Here is a 25,757-nt window from a genome sequence, read left to right on the forward strand (position 1 = left end):
TGAATTAGACTTTTCATATAATCTGTTTTATTTTCCTTTGTCTGTTTTGAAAAAATAGGTATCATTTCTCCTAGAATACCTGTCCTCTTTGTCCAGGCTTCTACAGTCGTGTTTGCTGGTAGATCCCGACCTTGTGATTCAGGATGAGCTTCTGAAACCTCTTATCACAAACATCATTGGGGTCCTCACCATATGCACCAAAGATGTGTTAGGTAAGCCTTATTTTTTTTAGTTTTAGGACAGAAGCAAATAATATTGAGGAAAAAAGTCTTAACTCTGCACCAGATACTCACTTCAAGGTTAAATTTTATGTTGTGCTTTGCCAATGTTTTGGAAAGCTTTTATAATGTGTTTTATAGTTTGGATCTTTTTTTAAGTGGTTCCAGGAGACCATTTGAGACAAATTCCTAGTATGGTGAAGGGTCTATCCCCTGTGCTGTCAATTTAAATGAGGGCAAAGTTTGTATGTAACATTAGCAAGTGCAGTGAATTTCAGATAGTAATTATTCTTAAAAGCTATGGGTACAGCCAAATGACGTACTAATAACTTACTTGTAATAATAAGTATAAATAAGTGCAACATATAATATCAGACATTTTGATAAAGTCCTAAATTATTGAAAAATATACTCTGATAAAAATTTGCATATAGTACTAAATAGAAAAGAACATTAAAACAATATAGGATCTTTAACAGAATTAAAATATAATAATTAAAAGATTTAATGAAGTAACTGATAATTTGGCTATTGCTAAATGGCTCTTTGCCTGTTCATTTATTACTTAGTTTTTGGAATTTTATGGATTTGCTTGGTTTTAGGTAAGTAGAATGTTTTATGATGCCAGTAAATTTAGTCCTCAGTGTCTCATTAGTGTTAAAATATTCTGGTGCTAGAAGAATAGTAATTCCTTACTTGGAAATTTTATAAGTGGTCATGATGTCTTAACTAAGCAAATCAGGATAGACCATGCATTCTCTATGAGGGTGATATCATCCCCCTAGAAGCAAAAATTAAATCTTGGGGGAAAGTGGTAGGAGAAAAATCTTAGCTGTTACAATGGTTTGTGGCCCTTCAGAGCTCAGTTCTACCAATAAAATCTTATTCCTTGGTGTTTAATTTCTCTTGTTGGGTTTCTTTGATATCACTTGGGAAGCACTGATACTGAGCTCATAGAAGATAAACCGGAATATACACAATATCATTGCTAAAAACCCTAGTGCATAAATGTCATGACTGGAGGACTTCTGATTCAACACTTGATCCCAAAGTCATATGGCAAGAGAGAGCCAAGTCTTATGGCCAGATGTCCCAAAGTTATATCATGTCGCTTGTCATTGGCTGACTTGTGGATTTTTTTTTTTTTAATTGATTCTCTTGCTTTTGTGTGTGACTTGGGCCTTGAGAATTAAATAAAAATAGTATATGTTTTATTGTTATAAGAATTAATTGGCCCATCAGTAATTATGTCAACTGCTGAAAATAAAAATGTCACTGATATTTGAATGTAGACCTAGTGGCTGGTTAAGTTAGAAGTCATTTTCTCATATCTAGCAAAAGGTAAAGGTTCAGTAAAAAGTTTTTAAGAAATGAGGGTTTTTTTTTTTTTTAAAGATTTTATTTATTTATTTGACAGAGTGATAGAGAGCACAAGTAGGCAGAGCCGCAGGCAGAGGGAGAGGGAGAAGCAGACTCCCTGTCCGGGACCCTGGGATCATGACCTGAGCCGAAGGCAGACGTTTAACCGACTGAGCTACCCAGGCGCCCCTAAGAAACAAGTTTTAAAAATCTCTGGGAAAATAGCTGTGAATGATTTTATAAAGTATTGATTATCTTTCTAGTGTATATTTATATGATTTGCTAATTTCCATATGTAATTCGATACATTTTATAGGAGCAAATAAATTACATTGAAAGTTATTTAGCAAAAGTGGTTATAAAGTTAAGTTAAATGTTAATTGATTTTCAATTTTTAAACATTTTTTTAAAGATTTTATTTATTTATTCAACAGAGAGAGAGAGAGAGAGGGAGATCACAAACAGGCAGAGAGGCAGGCAGAGGGAGAGGGAGAAGCAGACTCCCTGTCCGGGACTCTTAGATCATGACCTGAGCCAAAGGCAGAGGCTTAACCCACTGAGCTACCCAGGCACCCCAATTTTTAAAGGTTTTATTTATTTATTTAATAGATAACAAGTCGGCAGAGAGGCAAGCGGGGGTGGGGGTGGGGAAGCAGGCTCCCTGCTGAGTAGAGAGCCCGATTCGGGGCTTGATCCCAGGACCCTGAGACCATGAGCCAAACAAAGGCATAGGCTTAACCCACTGAGCCACCCAGGTGCTCCAATTTTTAAACTTTTAAATATTTTATTTGGCTATCTTGAATAAAATCAGTAAGCTTAATACCTAATTCTTTTTAAGCATAAAGTGCAGATATACTGATAGTACATAAACAGATATACAGAATCTGTGGAGTTGAAATTTCATGGGGATGATGAGGAGGAAACATATGTCTGAAAAGACTCTTTATAGAGCCGAGAATGACAAGAAGGTTGAGACACACAGCAAGGATTGCTTTAATCCAAACTCCCTGGAATATGCCATTTCCAAAGAACCCTGAAATGGAAGTCCTTAGTTTGCAAAAGCTGGCGGTGTGGTCAGAGAAGACAGTCCTAAGATTGCTGCTTCTTTCTAGCCTCCATTTGACACATAGACTGAAGGAAAAAGCTGTCCTTACGATAGGTTAATTGCTATTTTCTCAGCCATAGGCAAAGGTGCAAAATCCTCTTTTGTGTCATGTTTTCATTGAGGGGCAATACTCATGGTTGTTCAGAGGAATTCTCCTTTCTTTTCTGCCAGGACCTTGGCACATTGTGCTTGCTTCTTTCACCCCTACACAAAGGTGACAAAGATAATAGGAGAAACTTTACTTTATAAAAGTAGCACAAATAATGCCATCCTTTTACAGTCTGTACAGTGTTTGATTCCTGTACCTATGGTAAAAGGTTATGTATTAAGGTTATGACTTAATATTCAGTTTGTCAGACCTTCTGAATTGTTACGGAATGTGTGTTAATGAGAGGAAGATGCAGGAGTGTGAATTTGTCTTTATGGAGAGGGGTAGGTAAGAGAGATCTTAAAGAAGCAGTGAAAAAGTTAATTAAGATAAGTTTTGGATCATGCTGAATTCGTCCTCATCTGACAGGTGCATACCTCTTAAGTGTAATGAAGGGTCTGGTGATTTGTATTTTCTACTCTTTGTGGTAATAACTTAAAATATGTTCATTAATTTTATAGATGTAGAGTTGATATCGGCTTTTTATCACACATGGACACATTTATTTAACCTTCTGGCTACATTCCTGAGGAAGGCTGCTGCTGCCTCCCTCCCGACTATTACGGTGGGTCTGGCCAAGCACTGGACAGCAGTGATCGGTAAGCAGATACTCTCACTAGGCTGCGGGTCTTTCTGCTAATGAAAGTTAAGATAATCAATATTTGCAATTTTTACATATTTTTTTCTTAAAATTAAATACTTACGCTGTGGCATTTGAAAGAGAAACCAGGTATTTACTTTGAGAAGTTTGCAGTGTTCTTGAGGAACCTCAAAAAGGCATTTTTTGAAAAATTGAAACCCAGTTCAAAAAACTATAAAAACAAGTTAAGAAAATCCTGTGGTATAATGAAGAGATATTGATATGACATGATTATTAAACAATGAGAAAGATTTTCACATGTTGGCATAGAAACCAGTCTCTTTCCTGACATACGTGCACTGTACGTGGGTAAGCCTATACCTAAAATTCTGTATATGTGATAACTTGGGAACTTATAATAAAAATAGTGTCTTGTGTCAAGACAAGGATTTTCTTATAGTACAGAAATGCTAAGTATGTAGTATAGTTAATTATTTTTACAAGATGTTTTCCATATAATGAACTAGGATAAATGATTTTTTTAAATAACTACTTATTTTTCATAGAGTCTCTTTTAAATTTTAGCATTGCAGGAAGACTTTTTTTTTAAGTTTTGTTGTTGTTGTTGTTTTTTAATATTTTATTTATTTATTTGACAGAGATCACAAGTAGGCAGAGAGGCAGGCAGAGAGAGAGGAGAAAGCAGGCTCCCCGCTGAGCAGAGAGCCCGAAGCGGGGGGGGTTGATCCCAGGACCCTGGGATTGAGTCCTGCATCGGGCTTTCTGTGCTCCATGGGGAGCCTGCTTCCCCCTCTCTCCCTGCCTGTCTCTCTGCCTGCTTGTGATCTCTGTCAAATAAATAAATAAAATCTTAAAAAAAAAAACCAACACAAAAAAAACAAAAAAAAACCATAAATGCATAAAAATAACATTTATGTTACTTTTTTAAAAAGGCTAGTTTAAATGTATTGAAAATTGAGTTCTTTAAGCTTCCAAGTTACCACTAATTAAGTCAACTTATTTTTTTCACATTTTACTTTATCATTTGATCATTCTATAGAATTAGATGGATGATAAGATACATTTTGTAATCAGAGTGGTAGTGTTGAAGTAAGTTTTATGGGAAAATACATGTTTATTAAGAAGCAAAATTGTTTGTTACCTAAAGATAGGAGTTCTGAGTTTACCTAAGAGGAATAGTGTCCATTTAGAAATCATTATTTTGTTAAAAACTGAAAGAGATTGTGTAATTGAGATTTTCTTATCTATGGTGGGGAAATTTAGTTTACCACCTGAGTCACTGCTAATGAAAGCAAGGTTGGCTCATGTGGGACACCTACACCAAGTGGGCAGATGAGGCCTGCTGCTTGTTTTGGTAAATGAGATTGTATCAGGCAGGCGGCTGGCTACCCTTTCTCATTTACTTGTTGCCTGAGGCTGCTTTCCTGCTACAGGGGTAGAGTTGAAAAGCTGTGATAAAGGCCTGTGACTGTGAAGTGTAAAATACTCACTTCCTCTCTGACCCTTTACAGAAAAAGTTTGCTGGCCCCTGCTTTCAGCCTGTTTACCTGACACTTCCCCTAGTGATAAAATAAGGATGTAGTAAATTCAGAATCTTTCTACAAAACGTGTATACACAGTTTATGTAATATGGTGCTAATCAGAAATAAGTTACTACATCAACAGCGAGCTTTGATAAAGTAATGCTTATGAAAATATAACTAATGATTGTTGCTGTTCCTTGTCATGGAGTTGTCTTTGTTCGTTTTTAGTTTCCATCACATGTTATACAAACTTAAAACATCTTTTGTCCACTTTGTAACTTGTGTTATCTATAAGAGTCTTTTCTCAGACCTGAGTCATATTTAGACATCATTTAAATGAACATAATTCTCATGAAAAGCCACTCTCACTAAATTATTTTTCTTGTATTAGTTAAGAAAATAAGAATTTCTTTTAGCCTAAATCTAGGTAGAAGTCCTTATGGTTATAACTCTTATACAAGTATAAATTCCAAATGATATAAAAGTAAAACATAACAAAATTGTAAACCAGTGTTACTGAAATTAATACAATTGAGATAACATATCAGATGTTTCTTTGATGAAATCAGTGATCATAATAGGAAATTAATAATGACTGATTCAGTGTAGATTCTTTTGAGTTGGCTTGCCTATTCTTTCTAATTTGTGTTATGTTTGCAAATTTGTGCATAACCACTCTTGTTCTGTATTCTGAACTACCACTAAATGTTGGTTCTGCACCAAGCCGCACTGTGCACTAAGTCTTGTAAGTACTGTTTAGCATCAACTTGTTTGACAACAGAAACACAGTTATATAGTGGTGATCTAGGTAATTCAGAGTACAGTCCCATGAAATTTTGTCTCGGTAAGCACTGAAATAAAAATTACAAAGTTAAAAACTCCAGAGACTTTGTGGATTCCAAAAGACCCCAGAGGGATCAGTACTCATCTATATATAATCCTCTTATTTGGGATCTTAGCAGATGTTGTGTGTATGTGGTTTTGTGTACACACACACACACACACACACACACACATTTTCATACCAAAAAGAGCGCATATAAAAAGAATGAAATGAGATTAAATCAGCTCCTTGATTCTGTTGTCTTCATATTGACTGTTTAGATTACTTTTAAGCACTAACTTCTAAATATTGATGGGTTTACTTCATTAGAAATAAAAAGGCTATAAACTTAATTACTCAAATTGATCTGATTCACTTCTTTAATATTGAAGATGTTTCAAACATTACATAGAAAGTATTCTCTCCCTCAGATATGTTGTGCACATGTGTGGGTTTGTCTACCACGTGCCCTACGTTATCTACTGCCAGCCTGCAGTTCCTTTCTGTTCTCTTGACGGAGGAAGCAAAAAGGCATCTCCAAGATAAGGATAAGGCAAACGTATGCCAGGGTCCATCAGTGGCTTCACTTCTTGATAAAACTCAGGAAAATCAGAAATCTCTAGAACGACTTAATGAAGTAATTCTTCAGGTATGTGATATCTTGACCTTTCAAAAACTTTGCTTAATATTTAAATAAATCCACTTTCAGTCTTGGCCTTGTAAAAATTTTTTTTACTCATTCAAGTTAAAAAGTAGTTAATGTTCATTATGACATTTAAATGAAACAAAAGCATGTAAAGTTAAATTAAGCATCTTGTCTCCGGTCCTGGTTTCTGATGTTGACTAGTTTCTTTAATGATTATGATGTAAAATTTCAAAATGAAATATTAGAAATCTAAATCCATCCGTTTCCCAAAATACAGTGTGTCGTTGTAGAACCAAAATGGTTATATTTCAGGAATGCAGCTATAATTCATAATGTCTTACCATTTTAAAGATATTTCTACATCTCTAAACATATATTCATCTAAACAACATTTGATTTATGTAAGTAAATTACATATATTTAAGGTGGTTTGTCTATAGAAATGGGCGGACTTTGTCGGTACATTTATGGGAAAATGCCACCTTTCTAAACCACGTTGCCTTATGAACTTATCTTATAAACTTACTTTTTGCAGTCCTAAAATATGAACCAAGAATTTTGTTCATCGAGAAACATTCTAAAATCATGAAGTATGATTTTATAAGTAGATTAACCAAAAAAACCTCCAAGTGTTTCCTAAGTTGTGTAGTCATTTTTACAAATAGGAAATTGCTAGATTTTTCAATATTAAGAATCTCCCTTTTTAATAATCATACGGTTTTATGATTTTTATCTTCTTGCTGGGAGGTGGAAAAGAATTAGACTTGTGCCTTAACGGATTTGCTTCCATTCATTCCCCTGTCAGTCAGCCATGTTTCACAAAGGCATGTTACTCCAGTTTGCTGATATGTTGCTCTCTCTTTGCTGCTTTGAATTTGGGAATTTTTGCCCCTTATCTGCCTCTGGGAGTTATGGCTGTACAGATCTTGCTGGCATGACCACTTGTGTGTTGTGTGCAGCAGTTCCCATTATGTTGCGAAGCAGACAAGGCTGCAAGAGGCAAGGATGGCTCCTGGTCCAGTAGGAACCCACCCACTGAAGGTGGGGCTCGTGCTCTTGGGGGACTTCTGTCTTCCTCTCCTTTGCCCGGAACACAGTTACTTTCAGAGCATAAGGAGCTAAGGAGACTGATACAGGGGCCTCCAACATTTTCTCCTGTCTCCAGTAGCAGCTTCAGAAGCTGGAACTCCAGCGGGAAAAGATCCTCACAGCATCGCTCAAAGTCACTTAGTCTGGGGAGGCTGTAGCCTCCCTCCCTCCACTCAGCTCTTCTTAGCTTAAAACCAAAGCTGGATAGTGTCCCAACTATCTCATCCCCATCAGAACAACAGGCTCTATTTGATTAACTGAGTCTGATTTTGCACTTTAAAGAGTATTAGAGAGGAAACTCAAATTCACACCTTTGCGGTATAAATCTCCTGACTTTGGCTTCAGTAGAGCTTTTTTCCCTAGGGAAGGGGCCTTCACTCTTACGGACATTCCTTCCCCTCCAGGGAGTGTAAATGATTTCTGGAGTCACTCCTCCTTTTCTTGCCCTCAGCTGGGGTTGGAGGGTAGTGGGGGTAGGGAGGGCGCATCTGCCCTTCTCCCCTGCCCAGGCCAGAATGCCCAGTAGCTCTGGGAGCCTTGACCACAGCCAGTCCTCCTGGACCAGGTGAAATGTAAAGACCTCCAGCCAGGCCAAACCAAAGCTGTTTTATTTCCTAGCTGTTTTCTCTCACTTATTGGTCGTGCTGTTTCAAGGAATCATGATTACACTTATAAATATGGGTCCCTGTTGGTTGATGCACCAGATTAAAATAAATGTACATAGGAAAAATTCTTTGCCACAGGAATTAAAAATTTTTTCTTGCTCCTTATTTTTTCTTAATATTTTGTAATATTATTCTATAATTATAAAAGTTATCATTTATAATCCTTTGCTGTTACCTTCTTGGCCAAAGAAAATGAGGTATCCTAGAGCCACAGGGTATCTCAATGATTTTCCTAATGACTAGCCAATTTTCCTCTCCATTTCCTCCAAATTATAAAAGATGTAAAGCCTTCTGTGTGGATATGGATACTTTAACCAATTATATAAACTGTTTCTTCTAATAAATCACACTCTTCTTATTCATATAAACAGTAGAATATAAATACATGACATTTGTTAGAAGGGCACAAGCAAGTTTAAGACAAAGAAAGTAAAGGAAGTGTCCCTGTGACATACTTATGAGGAAATGTAGGTCTCACACGAGATGGGACATTTATTAATGAGCTTTATTAAACTACAAATGCTATTATGTTTTCTTTGCTCTGCCCTATATAAAGATGATGTGTGATTTAAAATGTTAATCAAATACATAAAGCAGCAACACATAATAATAAATTACATAGGTTTCTTATTACACGTGCATGTAGATTGTGTATTGTGCCAGGTTTTATATAAAAGAAAGGAAACTACAGTCTTTAAATGGTCAGAAGAAATAGTATACTAAAATTGATGACCTTCAGAGGTTTATTACCTTACTCAAAAATATTGGATGTGCGACCCTAAGCATATCAATTAACCTCTTGTAATTCAGTTCTTAAAATGCAAATGCGAACTGAGAGGATTGTATTAAGTTTGTATAAGCTGGCCCTAGAGCTCAGTCCTCGTAACAGATTGTTATGCTATAACTTCAATTAAAAGGTCTTGGCAAAGAATCTTTTCAATGGCTGCTTTACTGTACTCCCCTATGGGGGATACAAATTGAAAGATTGCATTTGGTATTTATGCCTTAAATTATGTGCAAGTTTATTTTTTCATAATTCCATTTTGAGGAGGTTTGAGGATTTGAATATTCCCTTAGAAACTATTCTGTCTTTTGACATATATGTCCTATGAGGTATATTTTTTGGCCGTAGAGACCGTATTATCTGTTGACCATGCATACTGAACATATTTGACTTAATAGAGATTTTGCCTTCCCCAATGAGATGATTCATTTGCAAAGACATATAATATACATAATAGATTTTGCTCATAATTGAGATGTTGAATTAATTTTGCTCCTTATATTTGGTCTGATATATAAGGATAATAATGAAAGGAAAGAACAAACTCTAATTTCACATTTTAGAAGGTAGATTTTGCACAAGTGTTTAGTGAATGGTGACGTTCAAGAGTTAATCTGTTAGAAAAGGCTTATCTATTTGAGATACTGCTGTGTCAGTGAGTGTTCACTGTAATTAAAAACCCTGTTCTTTATATCAGTGCGTTTTGGAAAGGAAGTAGAGTCTTGATCTAGAATACCTAGATCACTTCATGTATAGAAGGAATTAGATCTAAACAGAACATAAAATTTAAATAAGTTACATTGAGTCCTGATTTTCTTTCTTCCTATGATTGTCCCAAAGACATGATGTTTCTTGCTTTGTATCCTCTTGATTGATTTCTCCTCTTGTGTGTGACCTGTGTCACCCAGTAGGTCTGTCGCTTCAGCTATCGGACATGGAGTCTTAGCCTCCGCCTTCTTGCCTCCTGGGCTTCCAGCGCTTTGAGCCCCGTGCTCCTGCTCACGTGCCCCTGCTCACGTGCCCCTGCTCACGTGCCCCTGCTCACGTGCTCCTGCTCTGTGCACAGATGCTCAGAGCGACTTTTCAGTCTGCAGGAAGTGCTGCATGGAAAATGGCAGAAACTAAATCCTCTACTCTGACCTTCAGTCTATGTTGAAAAATATGTGGATTTACTAGAAGTTAATCCTGCTTATTTCTTTTTTTGTTTTTAGTTTTTGGCTTTCATATCAGTTTGTGTATACATTTTAGAGTGCCAAACAGGTTTATAAGTTTTGTATCCATAGGAGACGACTTCTGTCCTTTTCCTTCATTTCCCTCTTCTTAGAGGCAGCTACTCCTGCCTCTTTTAGGTGATTGTTTTATGTTTCCCTTCCAAGTCTGTAACATGCTTGTATTATTCTGTCTTGGTTATTCCATTTTAAACATTTTCTGTTGACTTCCTGCTTTGGAACATGAGACTTGAATTCCCTTTCCAGGCCCTAACCACCTACCTGGCCACAGTGGGCTCCCCTCTCCTTTCCCTGCTATCCGACGTCTTCACGGTGGCGAGAGAGGCGGTTGCATGTGGTGGTGAGTCTGTGAAAGTGCTGCCCACAGTTGAACTTCACAGCTTCCATTTTCCTTAGACATAATTATCGTATTATTTTTTAATTTGCTAAGTTTTCTATTGTCACTGATAAGCTCCGTGCTCCTTCCCAGCAATGTCCTCTCAGTCTATTCAGACATGTGGGAACTGATGTCAGCTTCATGTTCTGGAAGAAATCACTCCTAGTTCCTTCCGACCCTGCATGTCGCCCAGTATGATCCTGGGATCTCCATTCACCTTCGTCCTGGGGAATTCCTCTACCTCTCTGCTGTTTGCTGTGTTCACATGTCTCCCAGGTTCTCCTTTTCCTGCTTTCCACGTTCATTTGGGTAGAGTCTGTTGTCTGGTACCTTGCAGAGTAAAGGTGCGTAAGAGGCTCTTTTGAGATCTGGACAGTCTTTTTCTAACCTTACATTAAATTTATAGTTTAGTCTAGTGAGGATTCTAGATTAGAAGTCATTCACTTGAGAATTGAGGAGGCCTTGTCTCTTCCCTTTAACTTCTCCTAGTACTGTGGAAAGATCTGAAGCCATTATGATGTCTGGTTTCTCTCACCTGGGAGTTTTAAGAAGTTTTTTCTGTCTCTAGCATTCTGCATTTTCCAGATGAAGTTTGTGGGTGGAGACTGTTTAATTCATTGTTCTGACCTCTCTTGAGGATTCTTCTTCTTGTTCTTTTTTTCTTTTAAAGATTTATTTGTTTACTTTAGGCAGAGCGCAGAAGTGGGAGGGGGCAGAGGGAGAGCGAGAAAAAAACCTCAAACATTGCCTGTGTGGAGTGTGGAGCCGGAAACGGGGCTCCCTCTCCTGATTTGAGATCATGACGTGAGCCAAAGCCAAGAGTCACAAGCTCCACTGACGACACACAGGTGCCCCTCGTGGGGTTCTTTCCTTCTGAACTCCTACTTCACTTCACTGGCATTCCCCCTACTTTGTGTGTTCTGTACGTTTGCAGCTCTTAGTAAGTTTTCTTCTTACATAATTTCTCTTTTCTTCCTTTTTGACTATTTTGGTTTCTGTGTTCTGGTTAGGGCTTCTCTCACCAATGTGGTCATCTTGGTGGTCTGTGGCGGTTGAAACTGGGAGATCGGAAGTAGACTGGAAGCCCTGGGCAGCAGAGCGAGCTGTCAGCTGCAGGCTGTGCTGCGTGAGGGCTTCGGCCCCCGCCCTTTGTGGCCTGCCTTTCTGAGCTCTTGCTTTCCCGAGGGAAGAATCTTCTGGTCTCCTGCCTCGAGGTGAAAACCCAGCTGCCAAGTGTTTTGCCACAAAGTAGGAGGAAGAGAGCAGGTGTCTCAGAAATCAGTTTGCACATTTCACTTAATCCTGTTTTCAGTGTAATATGCTCGCCTGCAACTGTGCCTTGTCTTTGCCTGGTCAGAGCGCTTTTAGTTCATCCTCTCCAGGGACTAAATCCCCAGTTTCTTGCAAAGGTGGGGAGGAGGAGCGGCTTGGCTGTGCGGAGTTGGGTGGGTCATGGGCAAAATCTGGTCCTCGAACTGGTTCTCAAGAGATTTTTCAAGTAATCTTCCTTCGATTTCACTTCCAGGGGAACCTGGTGCTGAGTTCCCTTAGCCGCTGGCAATTCATTGTACGAAGTGGGTGGTATTCCACCTTCTCAAGCTTTCCACTGCGTTTGCTATTCGTCTGTCTGCTTCCTGGTTTCCTGACTGTGTGATTGAGTGAGTGAGTACTCACTCCTCTGTGTCTGTCTGGGGTTTAATCCCATTTCTGTCATTTCAGTGAGATTTCATGAGGGAATAAAGGACACATTTACGTGCATAACTGTTTCCCTAGAATTTTTACCGCTGTTTTCTCCCTCATTGCTGCAGAGTTTAGATGAGTAATAGATTTCAGTGAGATCATTTTGGTTTTCCTCAAAACATTAATGCATTCAGGTTCAGTAAGGGTGTGTATAGGAGAGCAGTTTTCTTATTAGTGGTGAAGATTAAGTTTATAGGCAAATTAGGATGCTCATAATTAGCTAAATGATTATACTCCACACATATTCATTATCCGAAATAGTTTTCTGCCTTTTCCCCCAACCTTCTTCAAGGTCACATTAGCATGATCTTTATCAAGCAGCCTGGGTCTGGGCATTTAATATCGAACTCATTGGCCAGATACGGAACTGCCTGGTTAGAGGCAGCAGCCTAGGTGAGGTATTTAGGATGGAATCACACTTCCCCTGGTGGTGGGGCTGGAAGGCCCCCCAAAGCCCCCCACCCCCACAGGCTCCTCGGCTGTCACGTTGTTGGGTATAGGCTAATCAGGGAGAGTGAAGTTGCATCTGTGTATGCTATACTATATTTTACGTAAGATTGTATTTTGAGCTTGATTTTAATATTATAAAATTAGATCATTGAAAATTACTGGTGAAAGGAAAAATTGCAAATGTGAGTTATAGCTAATATTTATAAATCATATGAGGAACTTCTAGTTCTTACACTTGAATTTATGGATCCTTTGGAATTGTAATTAAACTTTATGTATATATCCACATGAGAATCTTATCACAGAAGATTTCACCTGAATGTACTCAAGCCTTTAGAACTACAGCACCTGGTAAATGAGAAATACAGAGCAGAGAAGACAAGTTCAAATCGTCACAAGGAAGCAGTCAAACCCAGGATGTGGGGCATTCCTTAGGATGACTGATCTGGTTTATTCAACAACTAACAATATGAACGGAACGAAATGAAAAACCCTGGTGGGTGGTTTGGGAGGTGTGAAAATGGCAGGTGCTCTAGATTTAGGAGCTCTATTGATAGGCTGTGAGGGCTTTATTGGGTGCTGATTCCACTAAAACAACCATAAGGAGACATTTTTGAGGCAAAAGAAAAATCTGAATTTGGACTGGATATTAGGTTGATACCAATAAATTATTAAATATGTTAGGCATGATAATGGCTTTATGATAGTGTATACTTGAATGTGACATTATATGATACCTAGTATTTACCTGAAATAGTTTAGCCCACAATTTTTTAAAAGGAGAGAGTATGTACTATGACAGATGAATGTGCCTGTAGAAATGCAGGATAGAAAGAACAACATCCTCTGAGGTATAGGAGTGTATAGGGTGGAAATTGAGGGAGGGATGTGTCTCAAGAAGAAGATAGGAGGAATTTGATGGCAGTTTTCCTATTCAGCCGTTGCGTGAGGGCCCTTTTTAATAAGTTACATATATGTACGTACATTCCCTGGTGAATTTGAGTTAAGTGCACAGTTCTTCCTTTACATGATGAGCCTTTGCAAATGACTGTTGCTCTTTTCCACATTTTAAGTTTCTTCTACAATCCCATTCACACTGAGCATTCTCAATCTCAAATCTTAATGATTTATCAAGTTCCAGTGAATTTCATGGAGTAGTTGAAACCTGGCAATACCTTTTAAATAGACCACATCTTTTATTCACAACGGTTTTGCTCCAGATAAAGTTTTTCTTCAAGGCAGTTTGGTATACATTCTTTGCAGTGCTATGAAGGGAAATCTTCCAAGGATGGCCTGAAAAGAGTTGCTGCAAATGCACTGATGTCACTTTTGGCTGTCAGTAGAAGAGCTCAGAAACATGCTTTGAAAGGTGAGCCACATGACTCAACTGCTGTGGTATATTGTCAATTCATATATTTTGCTGCTTGTTTCTTTTAATTTTCTTTGGATTCAGAATGTAAAGAACTTTAAAATCTCAGTGACTAAAACGTTTTTCTCATGCAGAAACACGGTAAACATGTATTACTTTTAAAATAAAGATTACACATGTAGATTATTTTTTGAGTAGTGATTATTAATTTAGAGACTATATAAACATTAGGGAAGCTTTTTTTTTTTTAAGATTTTACTTATTTGAGAGAGAGAGATTATGAGTGAGGGGAGGGGCTGAGGGAGAGGGACAAGCAGACTCCACGCTGAGCATGGAACCTGATATGCAGCTGATCCCATGACCCTGAGATCATGACCTGAACCAAAATCAGGAGTCGGACACTTAACTGACAGAGCAACCTAGGTGTCCCTAGTGGGGAAACTGTAAGAAGAAACACGTCACTTAGTTTCATAATAATTAAATATTAGTAACCACAGGCACATATTGCGTACTTGAAAAAAAGCCCACACCCACATAGTTTTGATAGTAATAACAACAGTGTTAGATGATCCTGCATTTTCATATATATTTCCCTTCTAGAGGATGGTGATTTTTCCTCTGTAATTGGGGAACATAGGTCTTAGAGTTAAAGAGAATAACGGCAACATCAAGCCTAGTAATTTCTGTTGTGATTTGCTATTAAAATGAATTATGCATACCTTAAACCATAAAGTAGGTTTTGGAAGTATCATACTAAATCGAAAACATTCAAGTTGTTAAACATTTTAGTTCTCTTTCTTTTTCTCTGATTTGTTAATTTCTCTCTGAAAATATCAAAATGAAGTTGCTCAGAAATATAAAGCATTATTTTTTGGAGACTTTGTTATATGTGATTTCAACTTATTTGGGAATGGAATATCCTTTTGATTGTTTCGGATTTTATCTTTCAGCTGATCTAATAGACAGCTGCATGGAGCAGATGAAACACATTAATGCACAACTGAACCTAGATTCTCTCCGGCCTGGGAAGGCAGCCCTAAAGAAACAGGTAACTCTGAATTCCAAACATCTGGATGGATGAAGGGATGACATAGAGACCATCTCTCCAGTTTCCTGTACTTATAAATGACATCAGCATTTGGTACAAATGGGTGTCTGATTTAGAAGAGAAGTATAGTTAGAGAAATTGAAGGGATTTCTACATTAGCAACTTTGGGCTTGGGGTTGTGTGTGTGTGTGTGTGTGAGAGAGAGAGAGAGAGGGACAGACTTAATTTTCACTTAAAGAGCTTAAAATGAGATTTATATATTACATGCTTTTTGTTATAAGCATTTTGAAGTGTGTATGATATTTTACCAGATAAATTGTTTATATTACAAAAGGAGGTATTTTTCTCAAAGCAACCATGGATTCACTAGGAATGAGATATAACTTAACGAGTTTTTCTACATAGCAGGCACTGTTCTCTAAGCAGGTCGTATTTATTCTCTCATGAACTGAGGTCAACATAGTCAGAAAACTAGGAACTGAGAAAGCCGGTAGTTGCTCTGTATCTGGGTGGTTGTAGAACTGGTATTCCTAATCTCTCTTTATTCCTGCCATGACTTTTGAAAGTCTCTTTCTAGCATTGAGTTTACTGGACTCATGTTCAAAATGCATGCTCATGTAAGCTCAAGATAACACAGTTTTTATATAATAGTGATGATAATAATAACAATTTTTTTTACATTTTTAAAATAATTTTTATTAACGTATAATGTATTATTAGCCTCAGGGGTATAGGTTTGTGAATTGCCAGGTTTACACACTTCACAGCACTCACCATAGCACGTAACTTCCCCAGTGTCCACAACCCAACTACCCTCTCCCTTCCCTCCTCCTCCCGGCAACCCTTAGTTTGTTTTGTGAGATTAAGAGTCCCTAATGGTTTGTCTCCCTCCCGATCCCATCTTGTTTCATTTATTCCTTTCCTATCCCACCAACCCCCAACGTTGCCTCTCAACTTCCTCATATCAGGGAGATCATATGATAATTGCCTTTCTCTGATTGACTTGTTTCATTCAGGGTAATATCCTCTAGTTCCATCCATGTCTTCGCAAATGGCAAGAGTTCATTTCTTTTGATGGCTGCATAGTATTCCATATTATTTTATTTATATATAAATATATATATATAATAGTTATATATATATATGATATTTATATATAAAATCTTCTTTACCTATTCATCTGTTGATGACATCTAGGTTCTTTCCATAGTTTGGTATTATAGACATTGCTGCTAATAACATTCAGGTGCACGTGCCCCTTCAGATCACTACATTTGTATCTTTAGGGTAAGTACCCAGTAGTGCAATTGCTAGGTCGTAGGGTAGCTCTATTTTCAACTTTCTGAGGAACTTCCATGCTGTTTTCCAGAGTGGTTGCACCAGCTTGCATTCCCACCAACAGTGTAGGAGGGATCCCCTTTCTCCACATCCTCACCAGCATCTGTCATTTCCTGACTTGTAATTTCAGCCATTCTGACTGGCGTGAGGTGGTATCTCATTGTGGTTTTGATCTGTATTTCCCTGATGCCGCGTGATGTGGAGCACTTTTTCACATGTCTGTTGGCCATCTGGATGTCTTCTTTGCAGAAATGTCTGTTTATGTCCTCTGTCCCTTTCTTGATTGGATTATTTGTTCTTTGGGTATTGAGTTTGATAAGTTCTTTATAGATTTTGGATACTAGCCCTTTATCTGATACGACATTTGCAAATATCTTCTCCAGTTCTATCAGTTGTCTTTTGGTTTTGTTGACTGTTTCCTTTGCTGTGCAAAAGCTTTTGATCTTGATGAAGTCCCAATAGTTCATTTTTGTCCTTGCTTCCCTTGCCTTTGGCGATGTTCCTAGGAAGAAGTTGCTGTGGCTGAGGTCGAAGAGGTTGCTGCTTCTGTTTTCCTCAAGGATTTTGATGGATTCCTTTTTCACATTGAGGTCCTTCAACCATTTTGAGTCTATTTTCTTGTGCAGTGTAAGGAAATAGTCCAGTTTCATTATTCTGCATGTGGCTGTCCAATTTTCCTAACACCATTTGTTGAAGAGACTGTCTTTTTTTCCATTGGACATTCTTTCCTGCTTTGTCGAAGATTAGTTGACCGTAGAGTTGAGGGTCTGTTTCTGGGCTCTCTATTCTGTTCCATTGATCTATGTGTCTGTTTTTGTGCCAGTACCTTACAGTCTTGATGATGACAGCTTTGTAATAGAGCTTGAAGTCTGGAATTGTGATGCCACCAACTTTAGCTTTCTTTTTCAACATTCCTCTGGCTATTTGAGGTCTTTTCTGGCTCCATATAAATTTTAGGATTGTTTGTTCCATTTCTTTGAAAAAAATGGATGGTATTTTGATAGGGATTGCTTTAAATGTGTAGATTGCTTTAGGTAGCATAGACATTTTCACAGTATTTATTCTTCCAATCCATGAGCATGGAACATTTTTCCATTTCTTTGTGTGTTCCTCAATTTCTTTCATGAGTACTTTATAGGTTTCTGAGTACAGATTCTTTGCCTCTTTGGTTAGGTTTATTCCTAGATCTTACGGTTTTGGGTGCAATTGTAAATGGGATTGACTCCTTAATTTCTCTTTCTTCTGTCTTGGTGGTGGTATATAGAAATGCAGCTGATTTCTGTGCATTGATTTTGTATCCTGACACTTTACTGAATTCCTGTACAAGTTGTAGCAGACTTGGAGTAGAATCTTTTGGGTTTTCCACATAAAGTATCATATCATCTGCAAAGAGTGATAGTTTGGCTTCTTCTTTGCCTATTTGGATGCCTTTAATTTCTTTTTGTTGTCTGATTGCTGAGGCTAGGACTTCCAGGACTATGTTGAATAGCAGTGGTGATAATGGACATCCCTGCCATGTTCCCGACCTTAGGGGAAAAGCTCTCAGTTTTTCTCCATTGAGAATGATACTCGCAGTGGGTTTTTCATAGATGGCTTTGATGATGTTGAGGTATGTACCCTCTATTCCTACACTTTGAAGACTTTTGTTTAAGAAAGGATGCTGTACTTTTTCAAATGCTTTTTCAGCATCTATTGAGAGTATCCTATGGTTCTTGTTCTTTCTTTCATTAATGTATTGTATCACATTGATTGGTTTGCAGCCTCGCAGCCCTGGAATAAATCCCACTTGGTCGTGGTGAATAATCCTTTTAATGTACTATTGGATCCTGTTGACTAGTATTTTGATGAGAATTTTCGCATCCATGTTCATCAAGGATATTGGTCTGTAATTCTCTTTTTTGATGGGTTCTTTGTCTGGTTTTGCAATCGAGGTGATGCTGGCCTCATAAAGTGTGTTTGGAAGTTATCCTTCCATTTCTACTTTTTAGACAGTTTCAGGAGAATAGGAATTAGTTCTTCTTTAAATGTTTGGTAGAATTTCCCTGGGAAGCCCTCTGGCCCTGGCTCTTGTTTGTTGGGAGATTTTTGATGATGGCTTCAATCTCCTTACTGGTTATGGGTCTGTTCAAGTTTTCTGTTTCTTCCTGGTTCAGTTTTGGTAGTTTATATGTCTCTAGGAATGCATCCATTTCTTCCAGATTGTCAAATTTGCTGACTTATAGTTGCTCATAATATGTTCTTATAATTGTTTGTATTTTTTTGGTATTGGTTGTGATCTCTCCTCTTTCATTCGTGATTTTATTTATTTGAGTCCTTTCTCTTTTCTTTTTGATAAGTCTGGCCAGGGGTCTATCAGTCTTATTCTTTCAAAGAACCAGCTCCCAGTTTCGTTGATTTGTTCTGTTGTATTTTTGGTTTCTGTTTCATTGATTTCTGCTCTGATCTTTATTATTTCTCTTCTCTTGCTGGGTTTAGGCTTTCTTTGTTGTTCTTTCTCCAACTCCTTTAGGTGTAGGGTTAGGTTGTGTATTTGAGACCTTTCTTGTTTCTTGAGAAAGGCTTGTATGGCTATATACTTTCCTCTCAGGACTGTCTTTGCTGTGTCCCACAGATTTTGAACCATTGTGTTTTATCATTTGTTCCCATGAATTTTTTCAATTCTTCTTTAATTGCTTGGTTGACCCATTTATTCTTTAGAAGGATGCTCTTTAGCCTCCATGTATTTGGGTTCTTTCCAAATTTCCTCTTGTGATTGAGTTCTAGCTTCAGAGCATTGTGGTCTGAAAATATGCAGGGAACGATCCCAGTCTTTTGATACCGGTTGAGACCTGATTTGTGATCCAGGATGTGATCTATTCTGGAGAATGTTCCAGTGCACTAGAGAAGAATGTGTATTCTGTTGCTTTGGCATGGAATGTTCTGAATATATCTGTGATGTCCATCTAGTCCAATGTGCCATTTAAGGCCTTTATTTCCTTGTTGATCTTTTGCTTGGATGATCTGTCCATTTCAGGGAGAGGAGTGTTAAAGTCCCCTATTATTATTGTGTTATTGTTGGTGTTTTCTTTGATTTTGTTATTAATTGGTTTATATAGTTAGCTGCTCCCATGTTAGGGGCATAGATATTTAAAATTGTTAGATCTTCTTGTTGGACAGACCCTTTAAGTATGATATAGTGTCCTTTCTCATCTCTTATTATAGTCTTTGGCTTAAAATCTAATTTATCTGATATAAGGATTGACACCCCAGCTTTCTTTTGATGTCCATTAGCATGGTAAATTGTTTTTCACTCCCTCACTTTAAATCTTTAAATTTTAAAGTGGACTTTAAATTTGGACCAAATCTCTTTGGGTCCAAAATGAGTTTCTTGTAGACAGCATATTGATGGGTTTTGTTTTTTATCCATTCTGATACCCTGTGTCTTTTGATTGGGGCATTTAGCCCATTTACATTCAGGGTAACTATTGAGAGATGAATTTGTGCCATTGTATTGCCTATAAGGTGACTGTTACTATACATTGTCTCTGTTCCTTTCTGGTCTACTACTCTTAGGCTCTCTCTTTGCTTAGAGGATCCCTTTCAGTATTTCCTGTAGAGCTGGTGTGGTATTTACAAATTCTTCTAGTTTTTGTTTGTCCTGGAAGCTTTTTGTCTCTCCTTCTATTTTTAATGATAGCCTAACTGGATGTAGTATTCTCGGCTGCATGTTTTTCTCATTTAGTGCTCTGAATGTATTGTGCCAGTTCTTTCTGGCCTGCCAGGTCTCTGTGGAAAAGTCTGCCTCCAATCTAATATCTTCACCATTTTATGTTACAGACTTCTTTCCTGAGCTGCTTTCAGGATTTTCTCTTTGTCGCTAAGACTTGTAAGTTTTACTATTAGGTGATGGGGTGTGGACCTATTCTTCTTGATTTTGAGTGGGGTTCTCTGTCCCTCCTTGATTTTGATCCTTGTTCCCTTTGCCATATTAGGGAAATTCTCTACAATAATTCGCTCCAATGTGCCTTCTGCTCCCTCTCTTTCTTCTTCTTCTGGAATCCCAATTATTCTAATGTTGTTTCGTCTTATGGTATCACTTATCTCTTAAATTCTCTCCTCGTGGTCCAGGAGTTGTTTGTCTCTCTTTTGCTCAGCTTCTTTATTCTCTGTCATTTGGTCTTCTATATCACCAATTCTCTCTTCTGCCTCATTTGTCCTAGAAGTAAGAGCCTCTATTTTTGATTACACCTCATTAATAGCTTTTTTGATTGCAGCTTGGTTAGATTTTAGTTCTTATATTTCTCCAGAAAGGGATTTTATTTCTCTAGACAGCGTTTCTCTAATACCTTCTATGCCTTTTTTGAGCCCAGCTAACACCTTGAGAATAGTCATTCTGAGCTCTAGAGCTGACATATTACCAATGTCCATATTGATTAGGTCCCTAGCCTTCAGTACTGCCTCTTGTTCTTTTTTTGTGTGTGCTGAGTTTTTCTGCCTTGTCATTTTATCCAAATAAGAATATATGAAGGAGAGAATAAAATAGTAAAAGGGTGGCAAAGACCCCAGAAAAATGTGTGTTAACCAAATCAGAAGATACCCCAAATCTTGGGGGAAACAAAACGGGGGCAAAAAGACGTTCAAAAAAAAAAAAAAAGGAAAATATATATATTAGACTGGTGAATAGAACAGAGTCACCCACTTAATTTTGGGAGTATTTTGGTCTCTTAGAAGAAACGACCTCTCAAAATTTTAAAGAAAAACCTACATATATACAAAAAAAGGGGATATGCTCCTTTTTGAGAAGATGAATGCATATGTATTTATAAATTTAGAAGTATACATATATTCATATATAGCTAAGGCCATTATAGCAGCGACCTGTGTAATACCCACTTTCTATTACGTATGATAAGAAACCAAGAAAAAGCCTCATTTAATAATTTTATTGATGCAGGGGGTTACATATTTGTCAGTTTCTTTTCTTGCCTCTTTTCCTTTTTCTTCTGTAGGCAAAGGTTCTTTACTTCATCATTGAGAAAGTCAGCCAACACCTGATATGATTGAAAACCAGTCAGTACCTGCTTCACTTTATTGAGATGAAACATGGAGCCTATTATATATCTCAGTTCCTCCATGCTTGATAGAACAGAAATAGCTTTTTCGTGGCGGATGCGCTTCTTGAGATATGGTCATCTTTCAGAGATCATTAGCTTGTCAGTCCCCTCAAAGTTATGGTGGTCAGGTGCAGTGAGAGCATACTGCATTGTAATGTGACCCAAAGGAGAAGGAATTACTGTATATAAAAATTGGAATATGCCATTGTGTTCGTATTTTTAAACTACTTTTTGTTTAAACAGGAGGACGGTTTTATTAAAGAGTTAAGCATTGCTATGCAGCTTCTAAGAAACTGTCTTTATCAAAATGAAGAATGTAAAGTAAGTAGAATGATGTTTCAAAATTTTGATAGTAATGCTGGCATTAAACAGTTCACAATTTTTATATGAGATAATATGGGGGAACACGAAGAACTCTTTAGATTGTTTTAGATGTACAGTTGATTGGTCCTTAAAGTCAGTGTTAATTCATAGAAATGGCTACACTTTGTATTCTTCAACATTGATGGCATTTCCTGTTTATGTCAGATTTTAACTTTGTTTCTTACACTTCTCGCAGCTAAAGGAAACTTTAGCTTCTTTTTTTGTGGTTTTGCGTTTCAGTTGTATTTTATTAAGATGGACTGCTTGGTTATGTTCTTTCAAAGGCAGCTGTCCAGGAAATAAGTGGCCGTTGTGTATCCATAAGGAAAGAAGAGGAGTGTGTCTCCTGTTTGGGTAGAAAATGCTTACTGCGGTCCCTGGGCATGGCCCTGTTCACTCTGGGAGGCTTTTCACCTCCACCTCTGCCGGCTCCCTGTGCTGCTTGACTCAGCCCCTCTGCCTGGGAACCACTGAGGTGTTTTGCTGTGTCTTGGGTATTGATGCTATTGTTTATTTATTTATTCTTAATTTTTTAAAAAGATGTATTTATTTATTCCAGAGAGAGTATGCTTTTGAGCATGTGTGGGGGTGGGGGAGAGGCAGAGAGACAGAATCTCAAGCAGACTTTCCGCTGAGCAGGGAGCCCCACTTGGGGTTCATTCGCAGGACCCTGAGATCATGACCTGAGCCAAAGCCAAGACCTGGTTGCTCAACTGACTGAGTCAGTCATCCTGGCACCCTGTTGATGGTGTCATTTAAAATACTGTGTTATTAACTGTTACACGGATATAGTGTCCTGAACTCTTTGATTTGCTTTGTCATAGAGATACAACACTTTTGAAGCACTAGCTTTCACACAGAAATACCGCGGAAAATGAGTACCAGAAAGATAAATAATGGGCGCTTTATTTTTAAGGAAGTTCTTACCTTTGTTTGCTTTTACTTGGGATGAAACTGGAAAAAACATAACTGGAAAATGAACATCTTGAATATACTCCTTAGGTTCTGTTAATTTGTTCAAGACACATTCCTAGCAATTTACTTTTCAAAACAATTTGACAGGAATTAAGTGTTTATACATTTCATTGAAATTCCCAATGTATTAACTTTTTACTCAAAATGAAGGTATCATTTACTAAATTTGTGATCCTTTATGCTGCATAGTGTGCTTGTGACTGAATGCACTTGACATTAATCCATGACACCTTACATTGGGAATACCCTGGAACACTTTCCAGGTAGGATCTGTTTATGCAGATTTAGGTACTACTTATAAATACAGTATTCACATTTCTATCACGTTAGCCATCTATGAAAGTGTCATCTCTCAATAAGCCTAAGCAGCTCTCCATTTCTGAGTTGTTGAATAAGGAATAAATTCGAAGAAGAGTATTTAAATTACTCTTGAGTATAAATATAGTCCTATGGGGCAAAGATTCTTAATTTCTTTTCCTGTTCCAACTTACCTGTGGAGCATAAGATATTCCCAGTGCTAACTGTTAGCAAGTCTCCCATGCCCGCCTTGCTCCAGTATCTGTGCACATGGGACGTTAAAGAGTTTCCATACTGGGAAGATCATGGTGGCTATGAGATAAACGACAGTGGGCAAGGTTAGAGGTAGGGGACTGGAGTAGGCAGGAGATGATGAGACCCCGGCTAGGACAGGTGGAGAAGGGAAGGAGTGTGGGGAGATACTGAGGAGAAAAGAGAAATGTAGAATGATTCCCAGGCTCTGCCTTAATGTAAATGCACATAATAGAACAGAGTGTAGACTTGAGAGAGTGTAACGTTTGGGTTTACACATGGTAGTGTAAAGTGTCTTTGGGGCATCCAGGGGGCAATGGCTGGTAATCAGTAGATGACAAGGCTCTGGGGCTCTGAGTGGTGATATAGCTTGGGGGTATTAGGATTTATCAGTGTAAACTGTGGAAGTTTCCCAAGAGATTATGTATGAAAATATCTGTGGAAACTGTATTTAAGAGAAGGCAGAAAACAACTGGGAAAGGAGTGCTGGGGAGAGTTTGGAGATGTCCCAGGGTAGAGAGGCTGCATGGGAATGAAAAAGAAACAGACTTTAATAGATGCCCCAGTGCTGAGGCTGGTCTTGCTAGCAACATCCGGGCAGAAGATACATGGAAGTAAGCTGAAGATTCAATAAGAGATGGAAAGTGACAGCAAGAAGAGTAGCCTTTCTGGAAACTTGGTCATGAAAGGCAGCTTTAATAACTTAGGACATAGCCCTACAAGTAGTTAGTATGTTTGCTTCTCCTAATATGTAAACTGTTTGACTATAAGCAGAAAAGAGCAACCTGGGGGCTCGTCATTAAAGAGACAGGAAAAAAAGAACTCACTGTTGGATAAAGATCCCTGAGGAAGTGGGGAGGCTGTGTGTCAGAACACAGATGGTCTTTCTGACCTCCAGCAAAAGAGGAACACCTAGTCCTCACTTCCGGGCAAGAAGGGCAGGTTGGATGGAGACACAGATAAACTAGGTGAACCAAATGACAAAGTAGAGACAGAGCTTATACCTAATTGTTTCTGTTTTCTCTATAAAACCATAGGCCTCTGTTCCAAGCTCATGGGCGTGGGGGTGTGTGTGTGTGCAGTGAATAACTTTGGGGATAACATTGGGAATGACTTCAAAGCTTAGGGAGAGGGTTGAATACTGGGAATAACTTCCCGCTCTCTTCTGCCATCGATGCTGCATAAAATTAGATAGGGTGTGTGTATTTATGTAAGTACCGACATGTGAGTGCATGGGTCTGTAAATTGCCTAGTGATTCCTGTTCACATAAGCGATTGCTGCATTTACTGCAAACGGTTAGATTGTATATGTAATATTGTTTTGGGGGTAACTGATCTTTGTAATAAAGACTATGGGTTACTTAAGAATTTATTGATTTAGCATATTATTTTAACTAAATTTTACTGTGTTCAAATTATTTACAAACAGTAGTCTACCTCTGATCTATCCAGACTTACTAGACAGATGTACACACATATACATACAGAGGAGAGAGGAGGTAGAGGGGACAGCTTAGAACTGATCAGAATGTTTACTTAACCAGAAAATTCAATTTCTTAACCGTATCAGAGTATTTATAAGAGTTTATTCAGTGTGGTGGGATGTCACCATCTTGCATGTTGAGAAGTTGTTTCTTTAACGATTTTTACTTACCTAAGTTGTGTATTGTGGCCACCCGGTGTTGAAGGGACTTCCCGAGACTGGTTGGGCTCGTGGTCAGGGCCGTCCTGGGCAAGTGCTGAATCCGCCCGCAGGGCTCCAGTGCCAGCTGGCACCAGTCAGAACAAAGACAAATTCAGTTTTTGTCTCCTTTTGTTGGTAACAGGTTTGTTTTTTTAACTTGATTTTAATTTTAGGTTTTCATACATTCAGACTAACACTGTCTGCATTTCCTTTTCACAACAGGAAGCAGCTCTGGAAGCTCATCTTGTTCCCGTCTTACACTCTCTCTGGCCTTGGCTCTTGATGGATGATTCATTGATGCAAATTGCCCTGCAGCTACTTTGTGTCTATACTGCAAATTTTCCAAATGGTAAATAGATCCCAACACTGCCTTTCAGGAGTGTACTAAACCACTAATTTTATATAATATTGCTAAAGTGGACTGGAAAAACAAATACATATTTTGAAGTGTTTTTCCTACTTATAGAACGTATCTTGGTTAGAGGGAAATTTTTTCATAGGTACTGTAAGATACTTCAATATGTGTTTGTTGAGATAGGAAGAGCCATTAGACAGCTCAGGGAAGAGAGGGGGAAGATACTT

General features: G+C 38.1%; 1 protein-coding gene across 1 annotated transcript in view; it reads left to right on the forward strand.

Moving 5' to 3' along the window:
• Positions 1–25,757, forward strand: part of RTTN (rotatin) — a 157,079-nt gene that overhangs the window by 117,431 nt on the left and 13,891 nt on the right. The window contains exons 38-44 of the mRNA XM_044242826.1: positions 59–212; positions 3,292–3,429; positions 6,209–6,426; positions 14,020–14,125; positions 15,076–15,173; positions 21,848–21,925; positions 25,398–25,524. Coding sequence (XP_044098761.1) covers positions 59–212; positions 3,292–3,429; positions 6,209–6,426; positions 14,020–14,125; positions 15,076–15,173; positions 21,848–21,925; positions 25,398–25,524 — 919 coding nt within the window. The remainder of the gene's footprint in view (positions 1–58; positions 213–3,291; positions 3,430–6,208; positions 6,427–14,019; positions 14,126–15,075; positions 15,174–21,847; positions 21,926–25,397; positions 25,525–25,757) is intronic.

The sequence above is a fragment of the Neovison vison genome, chromosome 3 (genome assembly GCF_020171115.1).
Source record: "Neovison vison isolate M4711 chromosome 3, ASM_NN_V1, whole genome shotgun sequence".
Classification (NCBI taxonomy): Eukaryota; Metazoa; Chordata; class Mammalia; order Carnivora; family Mustelidae; genus Neogale; species Neogale vison.